At 40.7% G+C, this 24,483-nt stretch overlaps 3 protein-coding genes across 7 annotated transcripts in view; all 3 read right to left on the bottom strand.

Moving 5' to 3' along the window:
* Nucleotides 1-10,435: 10,435 nt before the first annotated feature.
* On the bottom strand, nt 10,436-14,375 carry med8 (mediator complex subunit 8). 4 transcript variants are annotated; one of them, XM_054602821.1, is made up of 7 exons: nt 14,299-14,375; nt 13,289-13,410; nt 12,542-12,686; nt 12,319-12,459; nt 12,071-12,158; nt 11,719-11,979; nt 10,436-10,869 (listed from the first exon to the last, which is right to left on the bottom strand). In XM_054602821.1, the coding sequence occupies exons 1-7, from the start codon at nt 14,302-14,304 to the stop codon at nt 10,799-10,801; spliced, it is 834 nt and encodes a 277-aa protein (XP_054458796.1). In that variant the 5' UTR covers nt 14,305-14,375; the 3' UTR covers nt 10,436-10,798. The 4 variants fall into 4 exon arrangements, with proteins under 4 accessions (XP_054458796.1, XP_054458798.1, XP_054458799.1 ...); XM_054602823.1 differs by having other exon boundaries at nt 11,740-11,979; XM_054602824.1 differs by having other exon boundaries at nt 11,782-11,979.
* Nucleotides 14,376-15,293: 918 nt separating this feature from the next.
* aldh9a1a.1 (aldehyde dehydrogenase 9 family, member A1a, tandem duplicate 1) lies at nt 15,294-20,519 on the bottom strand. Of its 2 annotated transcripts, XM_054602359.1 has the most exons (12): nt 20,423-20,519; nt 20,149-20,307; nt 18,998-19,143; nt 18,497-18,626; nt 18,268-18,402; nt 17,941-18,137; nt 17,349-17,489; nt 17,079-17,267; nt 16,786-16,873; nt 16,553-16,694; nt 16,151-16,263; nt 15,294-15,754 (listed from the first exon to the last, which is right to left on the bottom strand). In XM_054602359.1, exons 2-12 carry the CDS (start codon nt 20,288-20,290, stop codon nt 15,660-15,662), a joined length of 1,518 nt encoding a protein of 505 aa, XP_054458334.1. In that variant the 5' UTR covers nt 20,291-20,307; nt 20,423-20,519; the 3' UTR covers nt 15,294-15,659. The 2 variants fall into 2 exon arrangements, with proteins under 2 accessions (XP_054458334.1, XP_054458333.1); XM_054602358.1 differs by lacking the exon at nt 20,423-20,519 and having other exon boundaries at nt 20,149-20,405.
* Nucleotides 20,520-21,385: 866 nt separating this feature from the next.
* tmco1 (transmembrane and coiled-coil domains 1) overlaps nt 21,386-24,483 on the bottom strand; it is a 4,894-nt gene continuing 1,796 nt past the window's right edge. Inside the window, exons 5-7 of the mRNA XM_054602461.1 lie at nt 24,273-24,340; nt 23,912-24,056; nt 21,386-21,890 (exon numbers count right to left, since the gene is read on the bottom strand). Coding sequence (XP_054458436.1) covers nt 21,792-21,890; nt 23,912-24,056; nt 24,273-24,340 — 312 coding nt within the window. The 3' untranslated portion in view covers nt 21,386-21,791. The remainder of the gene's footprint in view (nt 21,891-23,911; nt 24,057-24,272; nt 24,341-24,483) is intronic.

Below are 24,483 nucleotides of genomic sequence, written 5' to 3'. Positions count from 1 at the left end.
TTTACAAATTTTTTATAATTATTGAAATTTTGCTGTACACATCACCACGCCCTGTCATAACTCCTCTGTCTTTATTCACTCATTTTTGTTTGTCTACAGTGCCAAAGTTCAACCCTGGAGGTGAATTTTGATAATGTAAAGTTTTTTTATGTCCTTCCATTTTCCACGCTATACTTTGTGAAGTATTATTATTTTGTTAGTCCAGTCATATTAGTCAGGTAATAACTCAATTTATATAGTCTGTATTGACAACTCGACAGTGACATATAAGGCATTTTATATTTTCTCGCCAGAGAAACAGGATTTCTGCTCATCTGCAGCACAAAAATACTAAGGAATCACAATATTCAAGCAAGCAATTAACAAATGGAGCGTGACTCATGAAGATATTTGAAGTACTGTCATGCTTGTTGGCTGCCACCACAATATTGAAAGATAAATTGACCTGAAACACTTAATCAACGGCGTCAGGAGCAGCAATTACGGCACGTCAACGTGTATTAAAGCACAATAACACAAACTGATTGAACTCAAAGGGTAACATTTGAAAATGACGAAGAGAAAACAATACAGAGGGTATTTTCAAGATATAGGAGTGGCATATGGAAGAGAGAGAGTTACAGTACAAGATCAGACATCATCAGTGTGGATCAGTGAGATCAATGTAGCCAAATACTGCTGGTAACCAAATCCCCCCCCAAAAAACAAAAACATTTCAGATTTGAAGGTGCCATGGTGTCCTTTCTCTGAATCCACTTTTCATTTGTGGAATTTTATTTGTGGGATAATCCTGAGAGCGAGACGGGGCATTCTTGCGTTTGCTTAAATAAACTAATTCTTCACGTTAAGAATTGCTTAAGGTATACGTCGAGCTGTGCCCAAATTTTCAGGCGCTCAGATTTGTGGCACAAATAGAACTCCATATGCAGTCAGTGCTGGAAAAAACTTGAGGTAACTTATCCCGTAACCGTTGTTCTATGATAATAAAGTAGAATATTTTAGAGAGAACTGCAGCGTTTGTATTTTCAGTGTTCGAGTCCATTCACCTTTTGCTTTGATTTAAAAATAACGCTAAAAAACGCTACACCCATCAACACAAACCAATCCAAAATGTGAATTTCAATTTGTGACCTTTGTTTTATGTACAGTATAGTATGTGGTCCGACATGTATACGAGATATCATCTGCATACTTTGATACCAAAAAAAGGCAGAATTTGTATCCTCTACATTGGGATCAGCTTTATTGACGTTTTCTTTCTCTTTTTGTAGGATTTTATTATCTACGGTACTAGCGAGCATCTCATCATGCTCTAGTACTCTGTATTCAAAGCCAAAAAAATGCAGTTGGAATACAGAAGTGTTTATACAAATTAAAACAGAAACAAATACCCTGATGGCACACAAATCCAGATAATGTTTGGATATATTTTTATGTCTCCATTTTGTGAAAAACTTCTTTTTTTTCATTTGATATGTTTGCTTTGCTACAGGTTTGTTTCTCTTTTTAATGCTACCATTATATGTGAATTAGCCCAAGAATGCTCTATATACAGTATGTAGATATGCACCTTTTACTCTTTATTTTGCATCTGTTGAATTTGGACAGCAGCCATTTTAACACAGCCTGACAGAGTTCCTGTTGGATATAAGGCAAAGTCCTCATTTTTATTTGTACACAAGCCTGCCTCCAAGATGGCTACTGTCCGAACCAAGGTGACATGAAAAGTTAGCGTTAACATCGCCCTCTGGCTTTGTTTTTAGCTTAACCGGACCGTGGCAGAAAACAAAAGTCAATCCAAACCAGTCGTACAGCCTGAAACCACAGGAATTTTTTTTTAACAGTTGTCAGTGTGTTTGTATTTATTACACAAGTATGAAATCATGGATGTTCCAGAGCTAATGCGTGGAGGTCAACCATGGCTTGATCGCACCAAACAAAACTCACTTGGGTCATTCGGAGCGGCTCCTCCTCGACTCACCTGCTCAGAATAACGGGGGGGGGGGGGCGAGGACCGTTGAAGTGATGCACAGAAACCTGCCTCAGTCGTGTCTCCTGAAGTCATTGGAGTGAATTGACAGCACCGGCCATGCAAGGCAAACATAAGGATTGTTTTTGCACCCCTCGAAGAAGAAACAAAAAAAAAAAAAAAAAATAAGACTTAACTCTACTTTTCACATTGCCTGTCAAATATTATCGAAGCTTCATGTAATGATGCTTTTTAGTTTTTGAATATAAAAGGAAAAGAGACATGAAAAGAAAAACGAACAATTTGTAAAACATGAAATGTTTTATTTGTTGCATGTCCTTTTTGTTCTTCAATAAAATAACGTACTGCAGTGTTTTGAATGTTAACTTCTTTTTTTATAAGGATTTCAGAGTGAAACCGTGGAGCCTTTTTTCTTGACAGGTTTTAACTTTTAAGATCTCTGCGTATGTAAAAAGGTATCAAATGGAAAACTATTGTCTTTTTAATTCCAATTCAAAACCTGTTTTTTTTCTGTGGAGAAAAATAGCTGGAAGGTGTAGGGTTTTATGGTCTCTTAATTTGTACTGGCGATGCGTATCCCAAATAAATACTTTCTTTTGTTGCATAAATAAATTGCAGTTTTTGTCATCTTTCCCGTTTGGTTCTGTCTGCTTTTGTCAAGTTTCCCCTACAAAGCTGAATCTCATCTCAAACTTGCATGTGGTTTCTCCTCCAGACTTCCGTAACAAGGTCAGGGTCAGGAGTCACTGTAGGATACAAGTTTGCACGTTGTAGACTTGTCAGTCCAACACCTCTGGATAACACTGCACGCCCTACTTGCAAGTGTGCCACTGCACGCAGGCGTTTTATCACCGCTAACATGGCGCCGGAGCTCGGCCGAGCTGCCGAAGGTGTGAAGGGGACATTTTCACAGTTTTCCAAGTGAGTGAAAGCTGTGTGCTCCCGGCAGACAGACCCCCCTCCCCTCCCAACACCAAGCTCTCCCTCCAAGGCATGGTTAATGTGCGTTCCCTGAAAGAGGCGGAATCCACACTTATCTCTCTCCTCCAGATAAACCAGACAGGATGTCTGATTCTGCTCCTCCACTTCATCCATCCTTGGGAAATTAAAAAAACTGAAAAAAGAGGAACGGGTTGAAACATTAACTTGTGGATTAAGAAGAGGTTTCCAGGAGCATCCGAAATCAGAGAGCGTGACAGAGACTGTGGGAGTGACATATGCAAACATGATCAAGTGTAATTACATGATCAAGTGTAATTACATGGAGGAGCCTCCTTGTTTCTATCAAAGGGCCACTGTTTGAGGCATGAAAGGCAAGAGGTGCTGGACGCGTTTAATTTATTCATGTGCTCCCTATGAAACCAAGAGGCATTGTGAGGCTGATTCAGTCATTACGTGGTGAAAAGGTGTAAATCCTATTCGGAGTAAAATCGCTGTACGTTCTTTTGAATTCCTGACTCCTTGAACAAACGGGCTGGATACAGGGCTACACCGCGACAAATGCTACGTGGGTTTTTAAGAAGACTACACTGATCAGTATCCATTTTACACAGTGAAAAGGTGCAAACCCAACTACAAACAGAATCAGGACTATCTGAGGTGCATTAACAAACACCTTGGCTGAAATAGGGAAAGAGTAATATATTAGTTGTATCAAACACAAAAACACGTAAAGGAATACGAATCAGATGGCAGGTGTTAATATTTTGATCTACTGCAAAGGAGCAAGCCATTCCCACAAACAACGATTTGCAATTCAAAAGATGCCTTGATGTCTTGGCTTGAGTTTTTCTTCTGACGTCTGGTTAACAAACTGGTTGCTCAACAGCATTTTTGTGACCGTTTCGAAATGTATGTAGAAACTGCTTCACGTTGAAATATTGATATTTGTATAAAGGCGAAACGGCAGTAGCTTAGGTGTCATTAGTTAAATTAACATTCAAAAATAGATTAGACGCAGTTTTGTCTAAATAAAAAATAAATACTGGTCCTTTGATTTCTGAAGGAACTATAAAGTAGCTTTGTTCATTTCACTTATGCGAGTGTTTTTAGACCTTTTCGTCAGATACATGTTGACAGGTGACAGTAGGAAAAGTACAGTTATAAATCATTAAATCAATGACGGCTGCATTCCATTTAGATGTCTCCTGGAATTGCGGCTGCTGGCTCACTGCTGCCGTCTAATGTTTCTGGTAATGACATGCAGAGGAGTTTATATTCTACAATTACACACAACGCTCACATGCTTATCTTCTAAGGCTGATTTTGATATATTATGTAGACGAGATGTCCTTAAAGTTGTTTTAAAATAAATAAGTTTTGTAGGTAATGGAGGGGCCTTAACTTTTCAATAAATATAGTGCAACAGATTAATAAATCTTGTGGCAGTTGGATGATGGAAAGTAAAGCCCTGGTTTCACTTTTTGAGAGAGACAGATGACAGAAATGCTGAATAAGAGATTGCACGGAGTTACAGAAGCTAGTGGAGCAGAGGCTAACTGAGCTAAACAAAGAGGGAGTGTTGGACTTACTGTCAAAACGCGTGACACTGACACAGGGGCTGGTGAAGTTTTAAGAGGGCTTGCTGAGAGGCCAGGCTGGATGAGGGTGAGTGACGTGGGCAGGCTGAGGATACACAGGGGGAGCAAGCAGGACAACGGGAGTCCAAGGTAGATATCCTGCAGGCTGATGAGAAGCAGGTGTGCAGATTGGGAGGAACCGTTAGCTTTACTGCAGACAGGTGTGTACGACGAGCAGAGCTAGTGGGAGCAAGTGGAGCCAGAAGGACCACGTCCACACACAATTCATATTGGTATATGTTTAGGTGATATGATATCTATACACACAAACACAGTCCTGACTACGATAACATGAAACACAGCAAAGGAATGAATGTGATAGAACGTTACAATTGATAAAACAATTTGTTGTTGGCAGCTGTTTGCACTTTAAACATCATGTCACGATCACAATAGATGAATTGGAAGTACACAGTAAAAGCATGATTATTTTTTTAACGTGAAATGTCATTAAGGAATGCAGGTAGAACAGCGCCCTAATGAGGCGCTACACAAACGGTGAAGAGCAGAATGTTTGATGCCGCTTTTGATCATCTCAAATAACTTGAACTTGTGAATACAAAAGCAACAGTTACATTTGTGGAACCCCGCCATGTTTTGGGATTATCCCGGCTGTGTGTGGCGCCTCTTAGGTCACGGCTGCGGAAAAAGACATCTGCAAAGGATAGGCACTCGCTTATAGTTCCTCCGGCAATAAATGGGGCCCACAGCTCACAGGGGCCCCTCTAGTGGGTTAATCCGGCCCTGGTTGCCACTCAGAGCGCACACAACAACAAGCTGTGTATATTAAATACTTTCTGATGGAACCACATGAACTGAAAAAATAACTTTTTCTGAATTGTTGAATCATGAAAGAGGGCATCATCGTCGTTTTTGTTTGGCCATACACTCACATTTGTCCCTATTTAAGATTTGCAAAATTCAGTTTTGTCCAAAAAAAGGCAAACGTCAGACCTCAATCAAAGCAGCAGAGAGCAACACTGTTTGTGTAAGAAGAAAGCCCCCCCTGCCTCCTTTAAACCTTTTCCTCATTGGTTTCGTTTACCTGATCTGAGCCTCCTCATCACCGGAGCTTCATATCAATCACCCTCAACCAGACCGCAGTGCATGTGGCACGTACAGTGGGGCCGGGGGCTCACATTATATCAATGACAATAACAAGGCTCATATGGCCTTATGCGCACCGCATAATGTGCATCAGTTATGTCAACGCCTGCCAACATGATACACACTCACACACACACACACACACACACCAAGGCGACACACACGTGCCTCAGGGCAAAGGTCTGAGGGCACGACATAACGGAGAGGCTTTGTCTCAAGGAGACCCTGGTCTGCATTTATGTGATGAAGCAAGTCTTCTCTGATGATAGATCTTGTATGAATCATAAAATACCTCCAGTAAAGGAGGTTTTGCAGGAATAGGGTCAAGTAATTAGTGACCGTGGGCGGTTTGCTGATTTCCAATTTTGGAAACAGTTCAGTTTTGGAAAAAAATACTTTTTGCCAGCGCAAAGCCAACGTCTCGTGTTGCGTATGCCACCCACAGATGTCTAATGAATTCCTCTGATCCCAACTTTCATAAAAGAAGACATTCGGAGAAGATTTCACAGATCAGTGTGTGTCATCGTGGCCTTTCAAGTTATTTCAACCGTGGAACATTTGAATTAGACTCCGCAGGAAATTTTAGCATCCCGGGCGTGGGAGTTTATAAGGCTGTAAACTGGTTCTTTATATTTGCCTAAAGCTTCTATAATGAGCGAGATGTGGACCTTATCGTGTTATTCAATTATAAGATGGGGGGGGGGCTTTAAAACAGTGCCAAGAGATGCTCTAATTAAAGAAACAAGAAAGTTATCTCTCCAAAACATGAATCAAAAAATGAAACAAACAAAACAGAAATGTGTTTTTTTTGCGCTGATGATCAAGGACATTCAGATACACTGCTGTTGCAATAATTATGGCGCTCACGTCCCACAACAAAAGCAGGGCCGTTCATGTGGACGCTCATGCAGCCGCCAGCTAATTTGTTTTGAGTTTGCGTCTGTGTTTTCATCTTCCTAAATGTTTCCCTTGTGATTCTGGACATGAAGTCGTTTGACACATTTGGTCACTGCAGTGTGTCGCTTTAGAGGGAACTCCTGTCTTTTCATAAGATAGCAATGCTGATTATGTTGTCAGGATGGATTTATGTCTAGTGAAAAAAGCAACAACAAAAAACTGCCCAGCTCCTCCTGCTACCCTGCTACATACTGTATATTGTAATTTAGGAGGCAGCTGTCATATTGAGTTTTCCCATTATCCCGTATGTACAGCATGGCTCAGACTCAGACCGGACGCACCGGTCATGAATGTGACATCTCTGCCGCTATCACACAAAAAAAACACAATCTTGATTTATGGATCCAAATTAATATTTAGGTTAATAGTTCAAACAAAAGGTGCTTTAAGGGATCTGTCTTCACAGAATGAGCCAGTGGCAGGGCGGTGCCTCCCAACAGTGAAACACTGCTGACCCCTCATGGTCTGTGTGACTGACAGTGTCTCTCAAAGGCAGAGAGTACTGAGGGCAGGAACAGGGAAGGGTTTAAAGGCTCTTAGTCAAGCCGTGTAACAGATCATTTGATCATTTTGACTATGATTTAAAAAAAAAATCTGAGTCTTTGGAAGTTCAACTGTTCAGCCAAAATATTGACAATCACACCCTCAAGTACACAAATAGCAGTTCCACGTTGGATAAAATCAGGCATTCTATTATATTCAAAATTGAAGTTTTTATTATTTTCCACAAGATTGAGACATTTTCTTATGTTTTCCCTTTTGGGAAAATACATACTATTTCCCACAACAAAAAAATGTAAATGCTTCACAGTCAATTTTTTTGCTAATCTTTGACATATTCCAGACTGTGAAAAGAACAATAATTCATTAAAAAAAACATTTCCATTATGTAAACAAAACATTTATTGACATTTATTACATATATATAATATGGCAGTCATGATCAGGTCAGATGTTGGTAGCAATATACAGCATTCTATGGCAGTTTCTGGCAGTTCTGACATGTTTTGTCCTCTAAGGACATGAGAGTAAAGCTTTTTTAAAGTTAGGCACAATGGTTAAGCAGATTATTAATTGTCAAAGACCTTACATAAACCTGAAAAAGCCCATTACTGCGTTCACTATAAAGATCTAAAGGGCACAGAAAAAGCCTTCTACAAAACTAATTACTAAATGAACATTTACATAATTACATTCATAAATTATTCTATTTATTTATATAAAAATATATTTTTTATAGGTAGGCTTAACCATGGAAAAGTGGGAATTCCAATAAAGAGGTTGTTGGAAGACAGAAAATCACATCACCAGTCATATCATGAAGCTATTTGATATCATATGCAAAGCAAAATCAAAACATTTATTTGTATCTTTGTATCAAAATTGAATCATCTTTTCTTCATGTAAAACAAAATATGATGTGTGCTTACGGAAACTAGTACTGACCAATAATATCATCCATCTTTCCATTAGTCAATCTGCATCTTTTTACAACAAGGCAGGTTACCAAACACGCCTTCTTTTTGTGGTCTGGTCAAATGCAAAGAACATGATTTAAATCCCTTTATCATAAATTCCTTGTTACTGTAAATATCTCAAAAAATTCAGTTTCACCCGGTCCCACTGAGGAATATGTCACAGTTCAGAAGCTAAAGACACTCTGACTTCCATTTCACTGGGACTTTAAGCTAGGCTCATTAGCTTTTAGCAAACCTAGTTTATGTTGTATTACTCTATGATTTATGCTTTAGCCCCGGGTCTTGTTTATGTGTAATGACAAACTCAATCACTAAGATGGTGAAGCATCCAAATATAGTTTCCAATTGAGGGAAAATAGGAAATAGTGTGTAAATGAGCTTAAGCTAAGGCTATCTCACCAACAGCTAGCCTTAGCTAACAGGAACGTAGTCACTGTGGTTGGTTTTACCGGGTTTTTTTAATGGACATTTTGTTCATGTTATCATTTTTTTCAAACCCAAATTTGATCATCTATTTGTAAAATAATTTATAGGATAAGCTAAGATTCTGGTCTTTACTCAATTTTGATCAAATATAGCCTACTGCATTTTGACTGGTAGGATTTAGATCCTGGCGGACATGCTAGTTGTATGACAAGAGTAAATTGATATTCTAATTGCTTAATACAGAAGAAACACTGCTGTCACATGTGGCTGTGACAGCAGTGTCAGGGCAGTGATAGTGTACCAGTGGCCCGCTATATGTGCCTCTCCGGGGAACGCAATTGAAATCACTGCCTCATCTCTCTGCTCTTACAGCTCTTATAGGATGATCAGAAAATCAATGTTTTTCTTTTTTGCACGTCATTAATATTTATATTGGACACATGAAACATAACAGAAAATGTCCATCAGACCCTTAATATGTTTCACCTCTACATCCTAATTCTGAATCAAAAATTGTCCGGTGAATAGGAACTCTTAAGAAGTGTAAGATGACGACATATTATGGGGCTATAATGCAAGAACAAAAGTGTACCTTAATTGTTTTGAGAGGATACATTCTCATTAAATATCATCAATCCCTCGCAGACCATTGTAATTTGAGAGGTGCAAATTTAATGTCAGTGGTGCCGTCTCATAAAAGAGGTGCAATGAAAGTGAAATTCTTCCTATATATTGATTTGGCCAATATCTCCCATTCATTTTAATACGTTGTGAAAATAATCTTGCAGCGATTTGAATCCAGCTAGAAATAGGTAATTGTACAAAGTGAACATAAGTGCTTAATTTCATAATTATTCTATCACCAAAGCAATACAGCATGATAAATAAAGAATTGATTACTCTAAAAGATTATCTAACTCAGTAGAGTCTCAGGTCATTTTTGGGAGGTTGAAATGAAATGGAAACCATTGACTGCTTGTAAAGAAAAAGAAAAACATGAGAGATCTTAGAATCTCACTCTAATGTACTTCATGACCAGCCTTAACAGAAACTACACTGTGCAAATGGTAAAAGAAAAACAAGTGCAAAAGCTGCATAATCCTCCAACTCTGGGTGATGAGTTTGACAGAAAACTCGATTCAACCCCTGTTTACCGAGGTATTGCATGATTGTTGCCTGTTGGGTCTTTGTTTATGATTTGGACCTCATCTGTGGACGCAAGTGTGACCTTGTGCAGCTTTGAGCTGTCTCAGCAGAGCGTCTGACCACGGCGGCTGACACAGCGAGACGTCCGCCTGTTTGGGGACAGAGGGTGTATGTAGGTCAGCCATGGGCCCCGCATGCTGTGACAGCAGCACGGTCGCTGTGCTGTGCAGCAGGACGGGGATCGGAGTGGACAGAGAGAGAGAGAGGGCCGGCGTGGAGAGAGGGCCCCCGCCCCTCACACGTCAGCACTGATACTTCCTCATTTGCCCTCTTAAACACTTTGACATTATCAGGCCACACAGAGCAACGTCCACCCTCATTACTCTCACCTTTAGTACCGCAGCGAAATGGGCAAAGAGGAGCAGGAGAGGAAGAAAATGGCAGAAATCAGATCATGGTGCATGTCTGAAATGTCTGAATGGTCATTTGATGGGCAGATGTTCCGTCCATGTCGAGACACGCAACACTACCGATGATCAAATACAACAATGTTACAGTTCTGACAATACAGAGCTGTGTAAACACCACTTGATTGTTAAGAAAATAAGATACTTGCAGAGCACACTTGTTAAGGATTAAAAGATGTGAGAAATAATTTGAAAATTGTTTTATTACTTTGCTTGGGTAAATAAATATAATAAAAATTAAATAATTTAAATGTATTCATTACACAACCAAGTAGTTTTTTAAGCACTTATTTATTGTGAAAAAAAGTAAATAATACAGTACAATATTCAAGCTTTTGTAATCCCACAAATGATAACATACTGCCATCTAGTGGCTCAAACACAGAGGGTCAGATAAGGTATAAGAATAAGAAACAATGAACCCTGATGGTTGCAAATATTAGCATTTAATGTTTGAGATAATATTACTTGAAACAGCTTTAGAGAAAACAAAGTAGTAATAACTGTAGATGTTGGTCCATTCTATGAAAATAGAGGGTTTGTAAAAGGTTACAAAAGGCGAGTATTACAAATGTTGGCATTGCAGTAGGTGAGTCCTTGAGATGTAACAAACACTTATAAACATAACAAAAAAACAAAAAAAGGAGCTCATCGGTTGTAAGGATGCATTGAACCTGATGCGGATTTGATGTTTGTCTTGATGCTGCTTGGCATTTTTCCTGAGAAAGAAAAAAAATAGGGAGAAATGTAATGCTTTTGTTCAGAGTTTAGCAAACATCAAGAGTACACTTTTTAGACTTTTTGGCACACAAATTAATAAATATTAGGCTCATTTGAGCTGAATTTCGGTCTCGCCTGGAAGAGGACGAGAGTGACAGAGAAGTCATACAGTTTCCAGCTGCATCATCATCTGACTGAATAAAATATTATTTCGAAGATCAATCTATTCTGCTTTTACTTTCCAATAATTGCTGTTTAGATGATGTGGAAGGGTATCATGACGAATCATTAAATTAATTTATAATTAATAATACAAATATTCTCACAATTACACACATGCAAAGGGATATGAAGAGCAGCAAGGGCTTAAAGGGATAATTTGATGTTTTGAAGTGGGGTCGTATGAGGTCCTTATCAATAATCAGTGTTTTAATTTTTTTATTATTAACATTATTTACATAATGACAGCCCTTCTGATAGAGAGCTGAACTGAAAGTGTAACTTAACTATACTGTTTTTACAAATGGAGCCAAATGGAGGCTTTGAAGAGAGCTTAGATAATGTTCACTTTCCGTTTAGTTCTCCTCAGAATATATTCTAAACATAACGTACACTTAAACTTTTTTTTAGGTGGATGAAATACGTTCTGCTGCTGCTGCTCCCCTTCACATCAGTACATTGCTTTGTTGCTTTTCCATAATGGGGGTGTGCCGACATTCGTCCACTATGGATAAGTACCTCATACAAGCCTACTTCCAAACAACCGAACTATCCCTTTAACATCTGTACAAATTAATTGTCAGATCATAAACAACAAACAACCAAAGAAGTCATGGGGCAATACTAACCCAGCTCTCCAGGTCTCCTACCTGGCTGCCCTTGCTGCTGTGGAGCCACAGGTCCTCCCATACCTGTTTGCTGGCTTGAACCACCACCGATGGTGACCTGCTGTAAGGTTGGACCTCCACCCATCATGGGCCCTTGTCCTGGATGTCCAGGGGCCACTGGACCAGGAGGCCTACATTTGGAAAGCCCCTTTCCAAATGCAACTGCTCCGACCAATGCGTTGGTGTCAGCAGGGTTAAATGATGGTTTATTCTGTCGTATTGCTGAGGGGGAAAAAAGCGCACATGAGTCAACGTATTCAAACGTATTCATACATTTAAGATGCGTTACAAGGACAGTGAAAGTGCACCATACCTGCACTCTCTGAATCTCTGTCATCACGAGGATTGTTCAGCTTCTCCAGCAGACTGGAACAGAGTTTATTCAACGTCTGGATCTGTTTCTGTTGATGGAAATATAACCAGTTTGAACAATGCAAAATACTCGACAGCTGTAAGCAATGCAAGGCAAATTGCTATTCTACATTTTAACACGAAATAATTAACTTTTGCATACGAGTATGACAGCAACAATCCACTCAGGTCGCACGATGACTAACTGACCTGTGCCGCCTCGGGGCCTATTCGCGCTGCCTCTACACTCAGCTGTTTCTCCTGCTCCTCCACCTCTGGATCAGGCTTGGTCCGCAAGTAGTCTGGTACAATCTCATGGCTGAACACTGGGACACGCTGCTCTGTGAGTTTCTGCGGGGGGGGGGGTCAGAGAGATTGCTTAAAAAAACACATCAGAGAAGCAGGAACTTCAGTTGGTGGCTTTGATACTCACCGCTAAATCCTCATCTCGGTCTGGGGACAGCAGCAGCGGTATTATAACCTGGTTACGAAATGACGGGGTCTTCTCGTTCTTCAGCAGTTTATTGATGGTGTTCAGCTGACCGGATAGCAGGGCGAAGTTGTCCAAAACAGACGGCCTGAATGACACAAACGCAAATCACAGCATGTGAGAAGGAAAAAAATAAAAATAAATCACTCCACAAACGGCCATATCTAAGTTTGTACATTTTGATGACAATGCAGAGCATCTTGTGTCAAATGTATAAAGTTGTATCACCTCTTTGCGTTAATGTAGTAGAAAATCTCATCAATTTACCAGGTAATGTTAGTGCAAACATATTTATTCAAGGATGAAATTGAACAGATTATAAACCTGATAAATGGTGTAGAGTACTGCGGTTCACTACCCTCCATCAAACAGAGATAAAATATTAAAAAAAGCATTTCAGATTTCAATATCAGATGGACAATCCACACCATACTATGATTCCGATACAGTTTCTTTAATGTACACAATTTAATCTTAATTTGACCACAGAAACAGATTTCACATCAAGAGATGGATATTGAAGATAGTGACTGGGGGGGTAGTCCTACATTCAAATGTAACTCATTTTAAAAGATTGTGTTCGGCTAAAGCCTTAACACTCATTACATTAGTGCATACTTGCTTTTAGAGAGGATTAGACGGCATCAACTGATATCCAATAGCTTTTCTTTAGGAGAATGCTTTACTCACCATGTTAGTCGCTCGTATTCATTTTCCAACTTATAGATGAAGCTGTGAAGAGCGTTCTTGACGTGTGCTACACGAGAGATCAGAGACTCCACCGCCGCCTCCAGCTGCTTCTCCTCCCGTTGCTGAGGAGCACAGGAGGCAAGAACACAGGCTGCTGACCACAACAAGCTGGTGACCACAACAAGCTGGTGACCACAACAAGCTGCTGAACACAACAAGCTGCTGAACTGCTGAACACAACAAGCTGCTGAACACAACAAGCCTCAAACACAAGCTGCTGAACACAACAAGCTGCTGAAACACAGGTGAACACAACAAGCTGCTGAACACAAGCCTCAAACCCAGGTCACAGAGTCTACAGGTGTCATTGCACAACAAAACGCAGATTTTAGTCCCATTTGGCTACACAAGAAAAACTCAAAAAACACATCATATATGGAGGGAGGAGGATGAGGACAGATGTTCAGAAGGCTTCTACTGAACACACCACATAATAAACGAGTCTGAGTCTGTCAAATGAATGTCAGTTCAACTTCACATTCAGGTAAACGTCATTGTAATGTGAAACGTTGGCGTTACCTAATTAAACGCGAATTAACCTACCGCTAGCTGTTAGCTGCCGCTAGCTGTTAGCTGCCGCTAGCTGTTAGCTGCCGCTAGCTGTTAGCTAGCTGTTAGCTGCCGCTAGCTGTTAGCTACCTGCTAGCTGTTAGCTGCCGCTAGCTGTTAGCCGCCCCGCTAGCTGTTAGCTCCCGCTAGCTGTTAGCTGCCGCTAGCTGTTAGCTACCTGCTAGCTGTTAGCTACCCGCTAGCTGTTAGCTACCGCTAGCTGCCGCTAGCTGTTAGCTACCGCTAGCTCTAAACACAAGTGAACCAGAAGCACCACATACAAACATCTACAGGACAAACTGCAACCAAAGGTCCAGTGAATGTTAAAACAAAGCAGCATGCCCTAAATGACAACATATGGGCATTACAATAGCATTACAATAGCATTACGATAGCATTACCTGCATCGTTGAGCAACAAGGTAACACTTCCGGTTAACCTGTCACAATAAAAGCACGTGTTTAGAAGATGCATTTCCACTACACGGAAATCCCAAAATAAAGCAGTGGTGGAATGTAACTCTTTGTACAACTTTGGGATTATCTGAAAATATATTGAAGTATTATCACTGTGTGGCTAATTTTACTTAAGCAAAATGTCTGAATACCAACACTGAGAGAATGCATCCAAAACAATAACTGGAGTGTATCAAATGACACATATGCAAACAGTCACTATGTTGAACAAAAGTCTGACACTGTCAATAACCATTTAACCATTCAACACCAAGACTTCAATTCTAATAGTTTTTAATGCACAATTTGTTTTTTTATTATGTACATAATCAGTCCCTGTAAATATATATCTTATACAGCACATACAGTATATAGTCATTTTAACGTGTACATACTGTACATAATTATTTAGTCCATGTACAGTACCAGTCAAAAGTTCAGACACACCTTCTCATTCAATGGTTTTTCTTTATTTTTATTTTTTTCTACATTGTAGATTAATATTGAAGACATCCAAACTATGAAGGAACACTTATGGAATTATGTGGTAAACAAACAAAAGCTCAACAAACCAGAATGTTTTATATTTTAGATTATTCAAAGTAGTTGAATGAGAAGGTGCGTCCAAACTTTTGACTGGTACTGTATATCCATTCAGTATTTGTTTCTCTGTCATTTCTATTTAAGTACATTGGGGTATTTGGAAAAAATTGGAACCTGAAGTGCCAAAATGCTAACTCATTTCCAGGTTTTGAGACTCATAACTGCTCTCTGTTGTACTGAAATGTCCATATCAGCTATTGGATATTTGTAAAAATGTGAATGATGATAAACACGCTCTATACTAATGTGTTCTTCAGTTGTGACACAAGAAGTGGTAATAATTCATCTTTAATCTTAATTCATCTTTTATTCTGAAGAAACAAGCAACCAGGCATAGATTTTGTTTCTAACATTTTATTTTGACAAAAAGGCGTTAGTTGTCCAATAGTGTGTCAGTAAAGCATGGGGTATACAAGTCTGGGCACAGACTGATTAACCCTGATTCACAGGTCACTACACACAGGCTCACCCTTTAGGCACACACTAGCGTTTGTTCTTTGTGTTAATAGGCAGTTAGTTTGACACCAAGGTTTGTGTTCATTTACTTGGTTAAAACTAAAGTAGGATCACTTCAGAGAGAGAGATAGAGAGAGAGAGAGAGAGATACATGTAGTCATGTCTGGCTGAAAGCACATGACAGAAGGCAGCAGTGAAGTGTTTCATTCACAGTTCTGGCCGAGCTGTGTTAACTTTGTGAGAGGAGTTCAGAAGAGGCTCTCGACATCGCCCATTTCCACAACCACTGTCTTCAGCTGGGAGTAGTACTCGATAGTCACCTGGCCGTTCTCTCTGCCAAAACCTGGTGCAGCACAGTAGAGATCATGTAAACAGTCCATTTTAGTGATTCACAACCCTTGCATTCAGTAAAGATAATTCAGGTCACCTCACTGCATGACACACTTTACTACGAATGTAATAATAATAATAATAATAATCAATCCTTTATTAGTCCCACAATGGGGAAATTATTTCTCTGCATTTAACCCATCCCGGAGGAGCAGTGGGCTGCAATGAAGCGCCCGGGGAGCAACTTGGGGTTAGGTGTCTCGCTCAAGGACACCTCGGCATGTTGCCGGTAGAGGGGTTTGAACCACCAACCTTGTGGTTACGGGACAAGCGCTCTACCTCATGTGCCACAGCCGCCCCATATACAATGACAAACTGTTTAAAACAATAAAATAAAAAAACACCCTACCTGAATTCTTGTATCCTCCAAATGGCACTTCCACAGGGCTGATGTTGTAGTTGTTGATAAAGCAGGTCCCTGCCTCAATCTTCTCGGCTACGCGATGGGCTCGGGAAATGTCCCTGCAGGCAGAGGAAAGCAACAAATTTCAGATTTTAAGCATAAAAAGAAAAGTCTGTATGCAGCTTAATCACAAAGTTATAAATGCTGCGTCATCTGCCCTTCAACCACAAAAGCCACTGTTGCGCAACAAATTGGACTTGGTAATTGCAACACTTTTTATGGCCGCTCTGTGGAAGCCCTGGGCAGCGGCCAATGGAATGCAGTAGCCTCGTTGAGAGCAAACCGCCCACGTGTGAATCAGCAGTTGCAACAGACTTCCCAGCAAGTCCTTGTGTGTGCTATGCTGACCTGGTAAAGACGCCGGAGGCCAAACCAAAGGCGGTGTTGTTCGCTCTTGCGATCACTTCTTCCTCTGTGTCGAAAGGCAGCACGGACATGACCGGGCCGAATATCTCCTCCTTCACACAGGTCATGTCATCCCTGCAGTTATCTGTGCCGGGGGATCAGACTCAGTATAACATACAGTGCACAACCGGGAACACAAACACTGACTGATTATGTGATGGTGTATCGTCTCTTACCAAGCACACAAGGTGCCATGAAGTAGCCCCCTTTCAATTTGGGGTCACTGGGCACAATAAGCTCTCCTCCACAAAGCACTTTGGCTCCCTGGAAAGACAGACATATTAGTCAAAATAATTATGGGAACTGAGATAAGTATAATTAAACGACACATAACTGCTTTGAGGTCTGTATGAAATAACTGGCGGTGCTATCACAGCCGATTCATGATTCTCTCCACGGTTGCTCAATTCTTCCACAGGGATTATGAAAGTTCCTCTGATTTTATGATCAGAGCGGATTGGAAGCACACCTCTTTCTTGGCCTGGTTGACGAATCCCAGAACTTTCTCCAGCTGCAGCTTGCTGATCAGGGCGCCCATCCGGGTGCCGTCCAACAGAGGGTCACCCACAGGGATGGCCTTGGTCCTTTTCACCACTTCTTCAAGGAACTGGGGCATGATATCTCTTTGCACGTACACTCTGGTACCATTGCAGCAAACCTACATATAGAAATAATGAATGCATTTGGACGGGTCGAGCTTAACACAGTGCGACACATATATGGTGCATAACTGCCTCACCTGCCCCTGTGTCAGGAAGTTTGCCATTAGTGCTCCCTTCACTGCGTTTTCCAGCTCACAGTCTTTGAAGATCAGGAGGGGAGATTTCCCTCCAAGCTCCAGAGTCACCTGCTTCACTCCCTTTGCAGACATTTCCATGACCTGAGGGCAAAGAGAACACACCGGGCATTAACAACAGGACAATTAAAGGGTCATAGAGCACCTAAAGAGTGTGTTTACAAAGTGTTATCACAAAGTAAAAAATACTTTATAGTGCTGAAATAAATACTCCAATACTGATATTTGTTAATACTTTGAATGGGGGTTTCTACTTCCCAGGAATCCAGTGTTTGGCGTTCATTTCACCATGGTAAGATAATCTTGCAAAAGTTTATGTAATCAATGTCACTTATCTGTGCAAATTGTGATTAAAGTTCTGTAATTGTTATGTTGTAATGCAGTGCAGACTTTTCAAAATCAAAATAAACTCCTCCAGTCGCTCTGGCAACAAAAAAATGCAGTCATGATGTGAATGCCAGGTGTAATCACACAATGTTCAATTATTTTCAAGATGGGTTTAATCATATAAAAAACACTGGTACGGTCTCTGCACCTTTTTGCCCGTTGGCACACTGCCGGTGAAAGATACTTTGGCCACCTTCGGGTGATGGCAGAGCAAGGTGCCGGTGTCTGCTCCGCCTTGCACCACACAGAAGAGCCCATCAGGCACCCCCGCCTCTTTGTAAATCTCAGCCAGAATGACGGCAGTCACAGGTGTCATCGGAGAGGGCTTAAATACCATGGCGTTACCTAAACACAACCGCATTTTAACACAGCAAGTCCAAGTTTAAGGGACACATTATCGTAAGACAAACAGTGAGAAATAATTATCTCAAATCTTATGAAAAATATGTGGTACTACACACTGTTACACACTCACCACATGCCAGAGCAGGGGCCGACTTCCATGATGCAATCTGAAAGGGATAATTAAATGCACCGATTCCCACGCACACACCAAGGGCCTCCCTCCTGGTGTAGGCAAACGATCCGCCGGGAAGCTGGACGTGCTGGCCTTCGATGAACGAAAACACAACGCAACTTTAAAAACAACGCTTTGTTTTGTAGCTTTTGTAAAAATCAAAACCAAAAAGTGTTTGTGCACCCACCTGCGAGTGTACCGGCCAGGCCAGCGTAGTACTCAATGCACTGCCAGGCAATATCAATATCTACCAGCGCTTCAGTGATGGACTTGCCGTTGTTGATCACTTCCAGCTTTGCGATTTTCTCCCTTCTTTCCTATTTGTAGTAAAATAACAGGAAAAAAAAGCTGTAAGTGATAACTTTGCCCAAACTATGTAAACATATATGTGGTATTTGGTGTTGTTACATGTATATAGCTTTAAGATTATACAGTTCACTTGGACAAATTGGGGTTAAAGTTCAAACCTGAGAGACATCAATGAGGCCGCACAGACACACATAAGGGTTTGTTTTGTGCAAATGTAGGCCAGCAGTAGAGGGAGAGGGGGCATACTTGTGCTTTTAATGAATAACTAGTGTCTTAATGAACGCTTGCAAAAGTCTGCTCCAATTTACGTTACGCAACACTGAAATCAGACTGGCTGGTTTCCAGTTTGGATGATAATGACTCAACTTGACCGGCTCACCCTGATAATGCGGGCGGCCTCTAACATCACCCTAGCCCTCTCCATGCCCGCCATCTTGCTCCATTGTAGGTAGGCAGCGTGGGCGCTCTGGATGGCCTCATCCACCTCCTCAGCCCCACAGGGAACCATCTGACACAAGACGCGGCCTGCACAAACAAGATTAGCAGGTTCACAGACTGGCTGAGCTACAAGACAAGACATAAGGGTGAAAGACTTCAATAGTAATCTCATTTATTCCTACATACATCTAGTGGTGCAACGGATCATGTAGTTTTAATGATGTATTATAAGCTGCTTAGAGCTAGTGTAAACAGGTCATAACATCTACAAGATCATCTACAACATCTTTACACGATTACATGTGAACACAACATGAAGACGTTATAATTTACCTTTGCCCAATATTAATTTTCACTGAACAGAGCCTGAATGCTTCATGATGTAAATGAACAGAACCTCCGTACATTAGCGGTGCTAAGAACACAGTAAGTAGTAAAGTTGAGTTGCATATCTTTTAAGTGCTTTTGTTAAGTTATTTCGAGGTACAATGACTTTAAATAGACACAAATTTAAACTTTTGGGGGCCCTCCTCTGTCGTTCTCCCAGAGGTTTCTTCCTTTTTTCTCCCTGTTAAAGGGGTTTTTAGGGGAGTTTTTCCTGTGCCGATGTGAGGTGTCATGTAAATATTACATTCATATGTATAAATGCACACATACAAATATCGAGCACAGTATATTTTGTTCATGCTTTCACATCACACTATCACTGTGCACATTGCGGTAAAAGGAACAGAGACACATAAAGAAGGAATGTGCTTTTACTGCAGAGAAACCAGATCACAGAAACTGATAAGGCCCTCAGAAAGTCTAAACCAAGAGCCTAATCCTTCTTTAGGGACCCATCATATTCAACTCATAAAGTCTATATAACACAGATTGTAAAGCCCTCTGAGGCAAATTTGTAATTTGTGATTCTGGGCTATACAAAATAAACTGAATTGAATTGAACAGACTTCCACACAGGCTCCTCCACCCACCAGAGAAGAACAGGAGAGGGTTCTGGCCTGTCCTCATGGGAACCCTTACCCTGGGCCCTAACACATTGACTCAGAGTTCATGCTGCAGTGTTACAGAGCAGACTTCAGTAGTTACCAGTCGCAGGTTCGAACACGGGCTCTGCGTCTCTCTCCTGCCGGGGCTTCACTCGCCTCCCACCCCAGAAGCCCAGCGGCTCAGTGAGCAGCACGGTGCCGGTGCAGGCTGCGGCCATGCTGTCCAGGGTCGACTGGGCCATAGTCACAGGGAGAGGACCTGCAGGGAACACCGACAACAAACCGGAATAACGTTCAGGACACTTTAATCCCACTGCAGACACGTGTACAGATAATACAGACAGTTAACATGGAAACATTGAGGCAGATCTCACCGGCTGTGCTTCAGTAGATGGGATCGATCAGACCGAGAATGTCCATGCCCCTGCTGTCCCTACAGGACACGCCTCCTCACGGGGCTGATAGCCCATTGGTGCATAAACACCATTCAAATGCGTTGTGAAAGTGTGTGGACATGTCGGATCAATGTGCAGAGTTCAGCAGGGGACAGCTGAGAGGAGCAACCTGCTGCTGGGCCTGTGTAGCTGTATAGTATGTGTATTTATTGTCTGTGTAGTTGTATAGTATGTGTATTTATTGTCTGTTTAGTTGTATAGTATGTGTATTTATTGTCTGTGTAGTTGTATAGTATGTGTATTTATTGTCTGTGTAGTTGTATAGTATGTGTATTTATTGTCTGTGTAGTTGTATAGTATGTGTATTTATTGTCTGTGTAGTTGTATAGTATGTGTATTTATTGTCTGTGTAGTTGTATAGTATGTGTATTTATTGTCTGTGTAGTTGTATAGTATGTGTATTTAGTGTAGTTGTATAGTATGTGTATTTATTGTCTGTGTAGTTGTATAGTATGTGTATTTATTGTCTGTGTAGTTGTATAGTATGTGTATTTATTGTCTGTGTAGTTGTATAGTATGTGTATTTATTGTCTGTGTAGTTGTATAGTATGTGTATTTATTGTCTGTGTAGTTGTATAGTATGTGTATTTATTGTCTGTGTAGTTGTATAGTATGTGTATTTATTGTCTGTGTAGTTGTATTTATAGTTGTATAGTATGTGTATTTATTGTCTGTGTAGTTGTATAGTATGTGTATTTATTGTCTGTTTCTGTGTAGTTGAGCTGCTGCAACACTTGAATTTCCCCCATGGGGATCAATAAAGGAATATAATAATAATAAAGTGTGCAAAGACGGCAGCACAGAGGACATTTGGCTTTCCAACAAGGGAGAAAAAATCTGGAATAAATAAATCGAATTATTAAAAAATGAAAAACACTACTAAAGAGTGATCATAAAACTTTATTAATATGTAAGAAATAAGGATACAGACAGTGACATACAATAATACTGACAAACGGATCAGATGTTACTGTGCCAATTAATCATTAAAATCTCAAAAACAATGTAGAGCATATGCTGAATACAAGGTATCATTTGTATCCTTTGGTAATCAATGTAATTAAGAACAAACTTTCTTCTTTTAATATCTAAGATGGGACAATCCTAAAGTTAAATAAACAAAACATGAATGAGAAATCCCACAGAAGGTAGTGGTACAGATGCTGCTGCAGGTAACGTGTTTGCTCCAGCACCGCAGAATCAGTTCTGTCTGTGCTCTGAGAAAAAAGGAGCCGCAACTGCACACAGTCGGAGTGCAGGAACGTCATCGTTGAATCCGCCCTGGTGATCAGGAAAACTTGGCTGCTTGGGGAGGAGGTCCCAGGAAGCCTCCAGCCTGTTTGGTTGCAGCTCTGGAGGGCGCGAGGCCGAGCATCTTCTGGATGTTCTGGAGAGAAGATGCAGAATTTAAAAAAAGTATTATTTTTATAAGTTTATGTGCCGAGGGTTTAAAATGCAGTGTGAGTGCTTCAACAGCATGACTCACATTGGGATTTGTTGACATAAGAAAAATATATACAATTACATCAACTGTATCCTTTTAAACATTCCGGATAAGTGATGGGCCTATCGCAAAGCACGGAATGGCTACAACATACTGGGTATATTCATAGGAGTTTTAGAGGGTCATTTCATTACACAAATGTCTCAATTATAGGGATCAAAATATCGTCACTTTCCATTCTGGGTTATCCAGACTTATTTGTTTGATGTTCAAAATATCAACAAGGCTGAAATCTGTATCCGCACTAGTGCTCTTTGAGTTACAGGCTACCAGAAAACTGAAAAGATGGCAACTGCTGTTCTTAATTTCTTTGTGGGACACAACATATGGAGTGAAACTGATCTCAAAATATTCACAACTGTGCATCACTTTGAGGATCAGTTGCAGCAGTAAAATATCAATGGGGTCTGGAAGGAGCTCAAGGCAATGTCTGGCCACAAAGGACCCAGCGATCAGCCTACGGAGGACCAAAAGTGGGTGAATGATCGGAACTTATTCTTTAACAGATTTGATCAGTCATCCTCCCCTCCCCCCTATACAGTCCTCCCTGCTGCTGCAACCCCCACCGTCTGCACCCCCTGTAGATTGCCCCACCTTCTCCAACCCCTTTCCCACAATATTCAGATCCCTTCCACCCTCCTCAAACACTGCACTTCCTTACCGTCACCACAGGCCCCCTCCAACAACCTACAGCACACAGCCTCCACCCCCAACTTGTCCCTCACAACAAACCAGGTCAGGAAACAACTGAAGAAAATCAAGGTGAGAAAGGCCGCAGGTCCAGATGGCATCAGCTCAAGTCCTGCGCAGACCAGCTGTGCAATAGTAACAATTATTCTGTCTGTTTATATTATATTTGAGTTTAACGTTTTTTTACGTATGTATTATTCTTTACTGTGTGATTAACTATTTATTATACTCATTTTGATCTCGATTGTTACTTATGCCTCTTGTTTGCACAATCCACTCTGCTGCTGTAATCCTGCAAATGTCCCCGCTGTTGGAGTAATAAAGGATTATCTTATTTTATGATCTGAAATTGAAAAATAAGATTTGGAAAACTGTTCTACAACGCACACAGCCTGAATAAATGTTATGAATATTTTTCATACTCCAGATTGCAAAACTCCACAGGCAAAAGTAACCTGATCCGAAAAACAAACAACCTAAGACTTTAGCACAATAGCTGTTTTTTTTGTTTTGTTTACAGTTCTTACAATATTTGCAATTGAATCTCCACCCCTTGTTTGCATGACCTTTTCTACAAGGAAACTGCTCAGTTACACAAAGAAACACATCCACACAACTCCAAGCTCTTAGTGTTGTGTATGTACACAATCCTCAGTGACATTGTATGTGGCCGTACAGTCATAAGTGTATATGATGATAAAATAACTTTTCTGGGACATGAAAAAAAAAAAAACAACAGCAAATTAATAAAATACATTTACCTTACATTTGTGCATCTCATTTTACATTTATAAATTGTGTAATACACATTTATGACCATTTTCAGATCACATTCACTCTGTAATAAAATGCTTGGCCAGAGGGTGGCACCAGAAAGCACAGCATGTTGCTGTTTAAGTCAACTCAGACACACTCTGGCTTCCCCTGGAAAACTAGATGATCCATCTTTTATCCTGATACAATAAAAGTAAGTAACCCTACTTTGAGCTAAAATTTCATGCTTCTCTAACTTCCCTAAAAGTTAGGCCACCACTGCCCCAACGTTAACACGCTAACCATGCATGTTTGGTTAGCTTTGAACGATGGTCCACCGCTTGCTGCTCAGAAACGCTAGCTTTTCCTATCAACACAAAACAGCTCATGACATACATAAGTTCCCAGTGACATACAGTGGAAGGCATAAACCTCACACTTGGCTCTAGTGTAGAAGTTACCTGTCTGATGGACATGGTGCAAAGGATGTAGAGGAAGATAAAGGAGCAGTCCGTGTAATCCTCGCCCAGCAGGTTGCGGTGCGACAGTCCCTGGATGTAGGAGAGCGGCACGAATGGCAACTTGGCCACTACTCTTCCGTCAAAGCTGAACAAAACAAATAAGTGAGATGAAGATGTTTGCTACAAATATAACACAAGATTTACTTTTGTCTTATGCAAACCATGATTCCTCATCAACACAGAGTAAAAGTCATCCCCGTTTGAGCTTTTCTCTTATTTTGTTTGATTGTTTCTATAAATCAAAAGATGAAAACGTAAAATCAACATGATGTTGTGCATCATGACTTTGTGCATCACTTACATGGAGTTGAACATGCCCATCAAAGCTGTGAAGCAGAAGCCTATGGCGAACATGGACTTCATGCGCACCTGCACACACACACACCACACACACACACACACACACACACACACACACACACACACACACACACACACACACACACACACACACACACACACACACACACACACACACACACACACACACACACACAAATGGAAATTTTAAA

The sequence above is a fragment of the Anoplopoma fimbria genome, chromosome 8 (genome assembly GCF_027596085.1).
Source record: "Anoplopoma fimbria isolate UVic2021 breed Golden Eagle Sablefish chromosome 8, Afim_UVic_2022, whole genome shotgun sequence".
Classification (NCBI taxonomy): Eukaryota; Metazoa; Chordata; class Actinopteri; order Perciformes; family Anoplopomatidae; genus Anoplopoma; species Anoplopoma fimbria.
Note: the sequence above shows the minus strand (reverse complement) of the source record. Positions and strands in the feature narration are given on the sequence as shown.

Coding starts and splice junctions, on each gene's coding strand:
- aldh9a1a.1 (XM_054602359.1), bottom strand. CDS start 20,290: ATGGCCCAGTCGACCCTGGACAGCATGGCCGCAGCCTGCACCGGCACC. Junction 18,138..18,267: donor GGCCCCTGCTCTGGCATGTG/GTGAGTGTGTAA, acceptor GGTTGTGTTTAG/GTAACGCCATGGTATTTAAG. Junction 17,490..17,940: donor GTGTGCCAACGGGCAAAAAG/GTGCAGAGACCG, acceptor CTTTGCCCTCAG/GTCATGGAAATGTCTGCAAA.
- med8 (XM_054602821.1), bottom strand. Junction 12,159..12,318: donor TAGGCCCCGAGGCGGCACAG/GTCAGTTAGTCA, acceptor TTCCATCAACAG/AAACAGATCCAGACGTTGAA. Junction 11,980..12,070: donor CAGAGATTCAGAGAGTGCAG/GTATGGTGCACT, acceptor TTTCCCCCTCAG/CAATACGACAGAATAAACCA.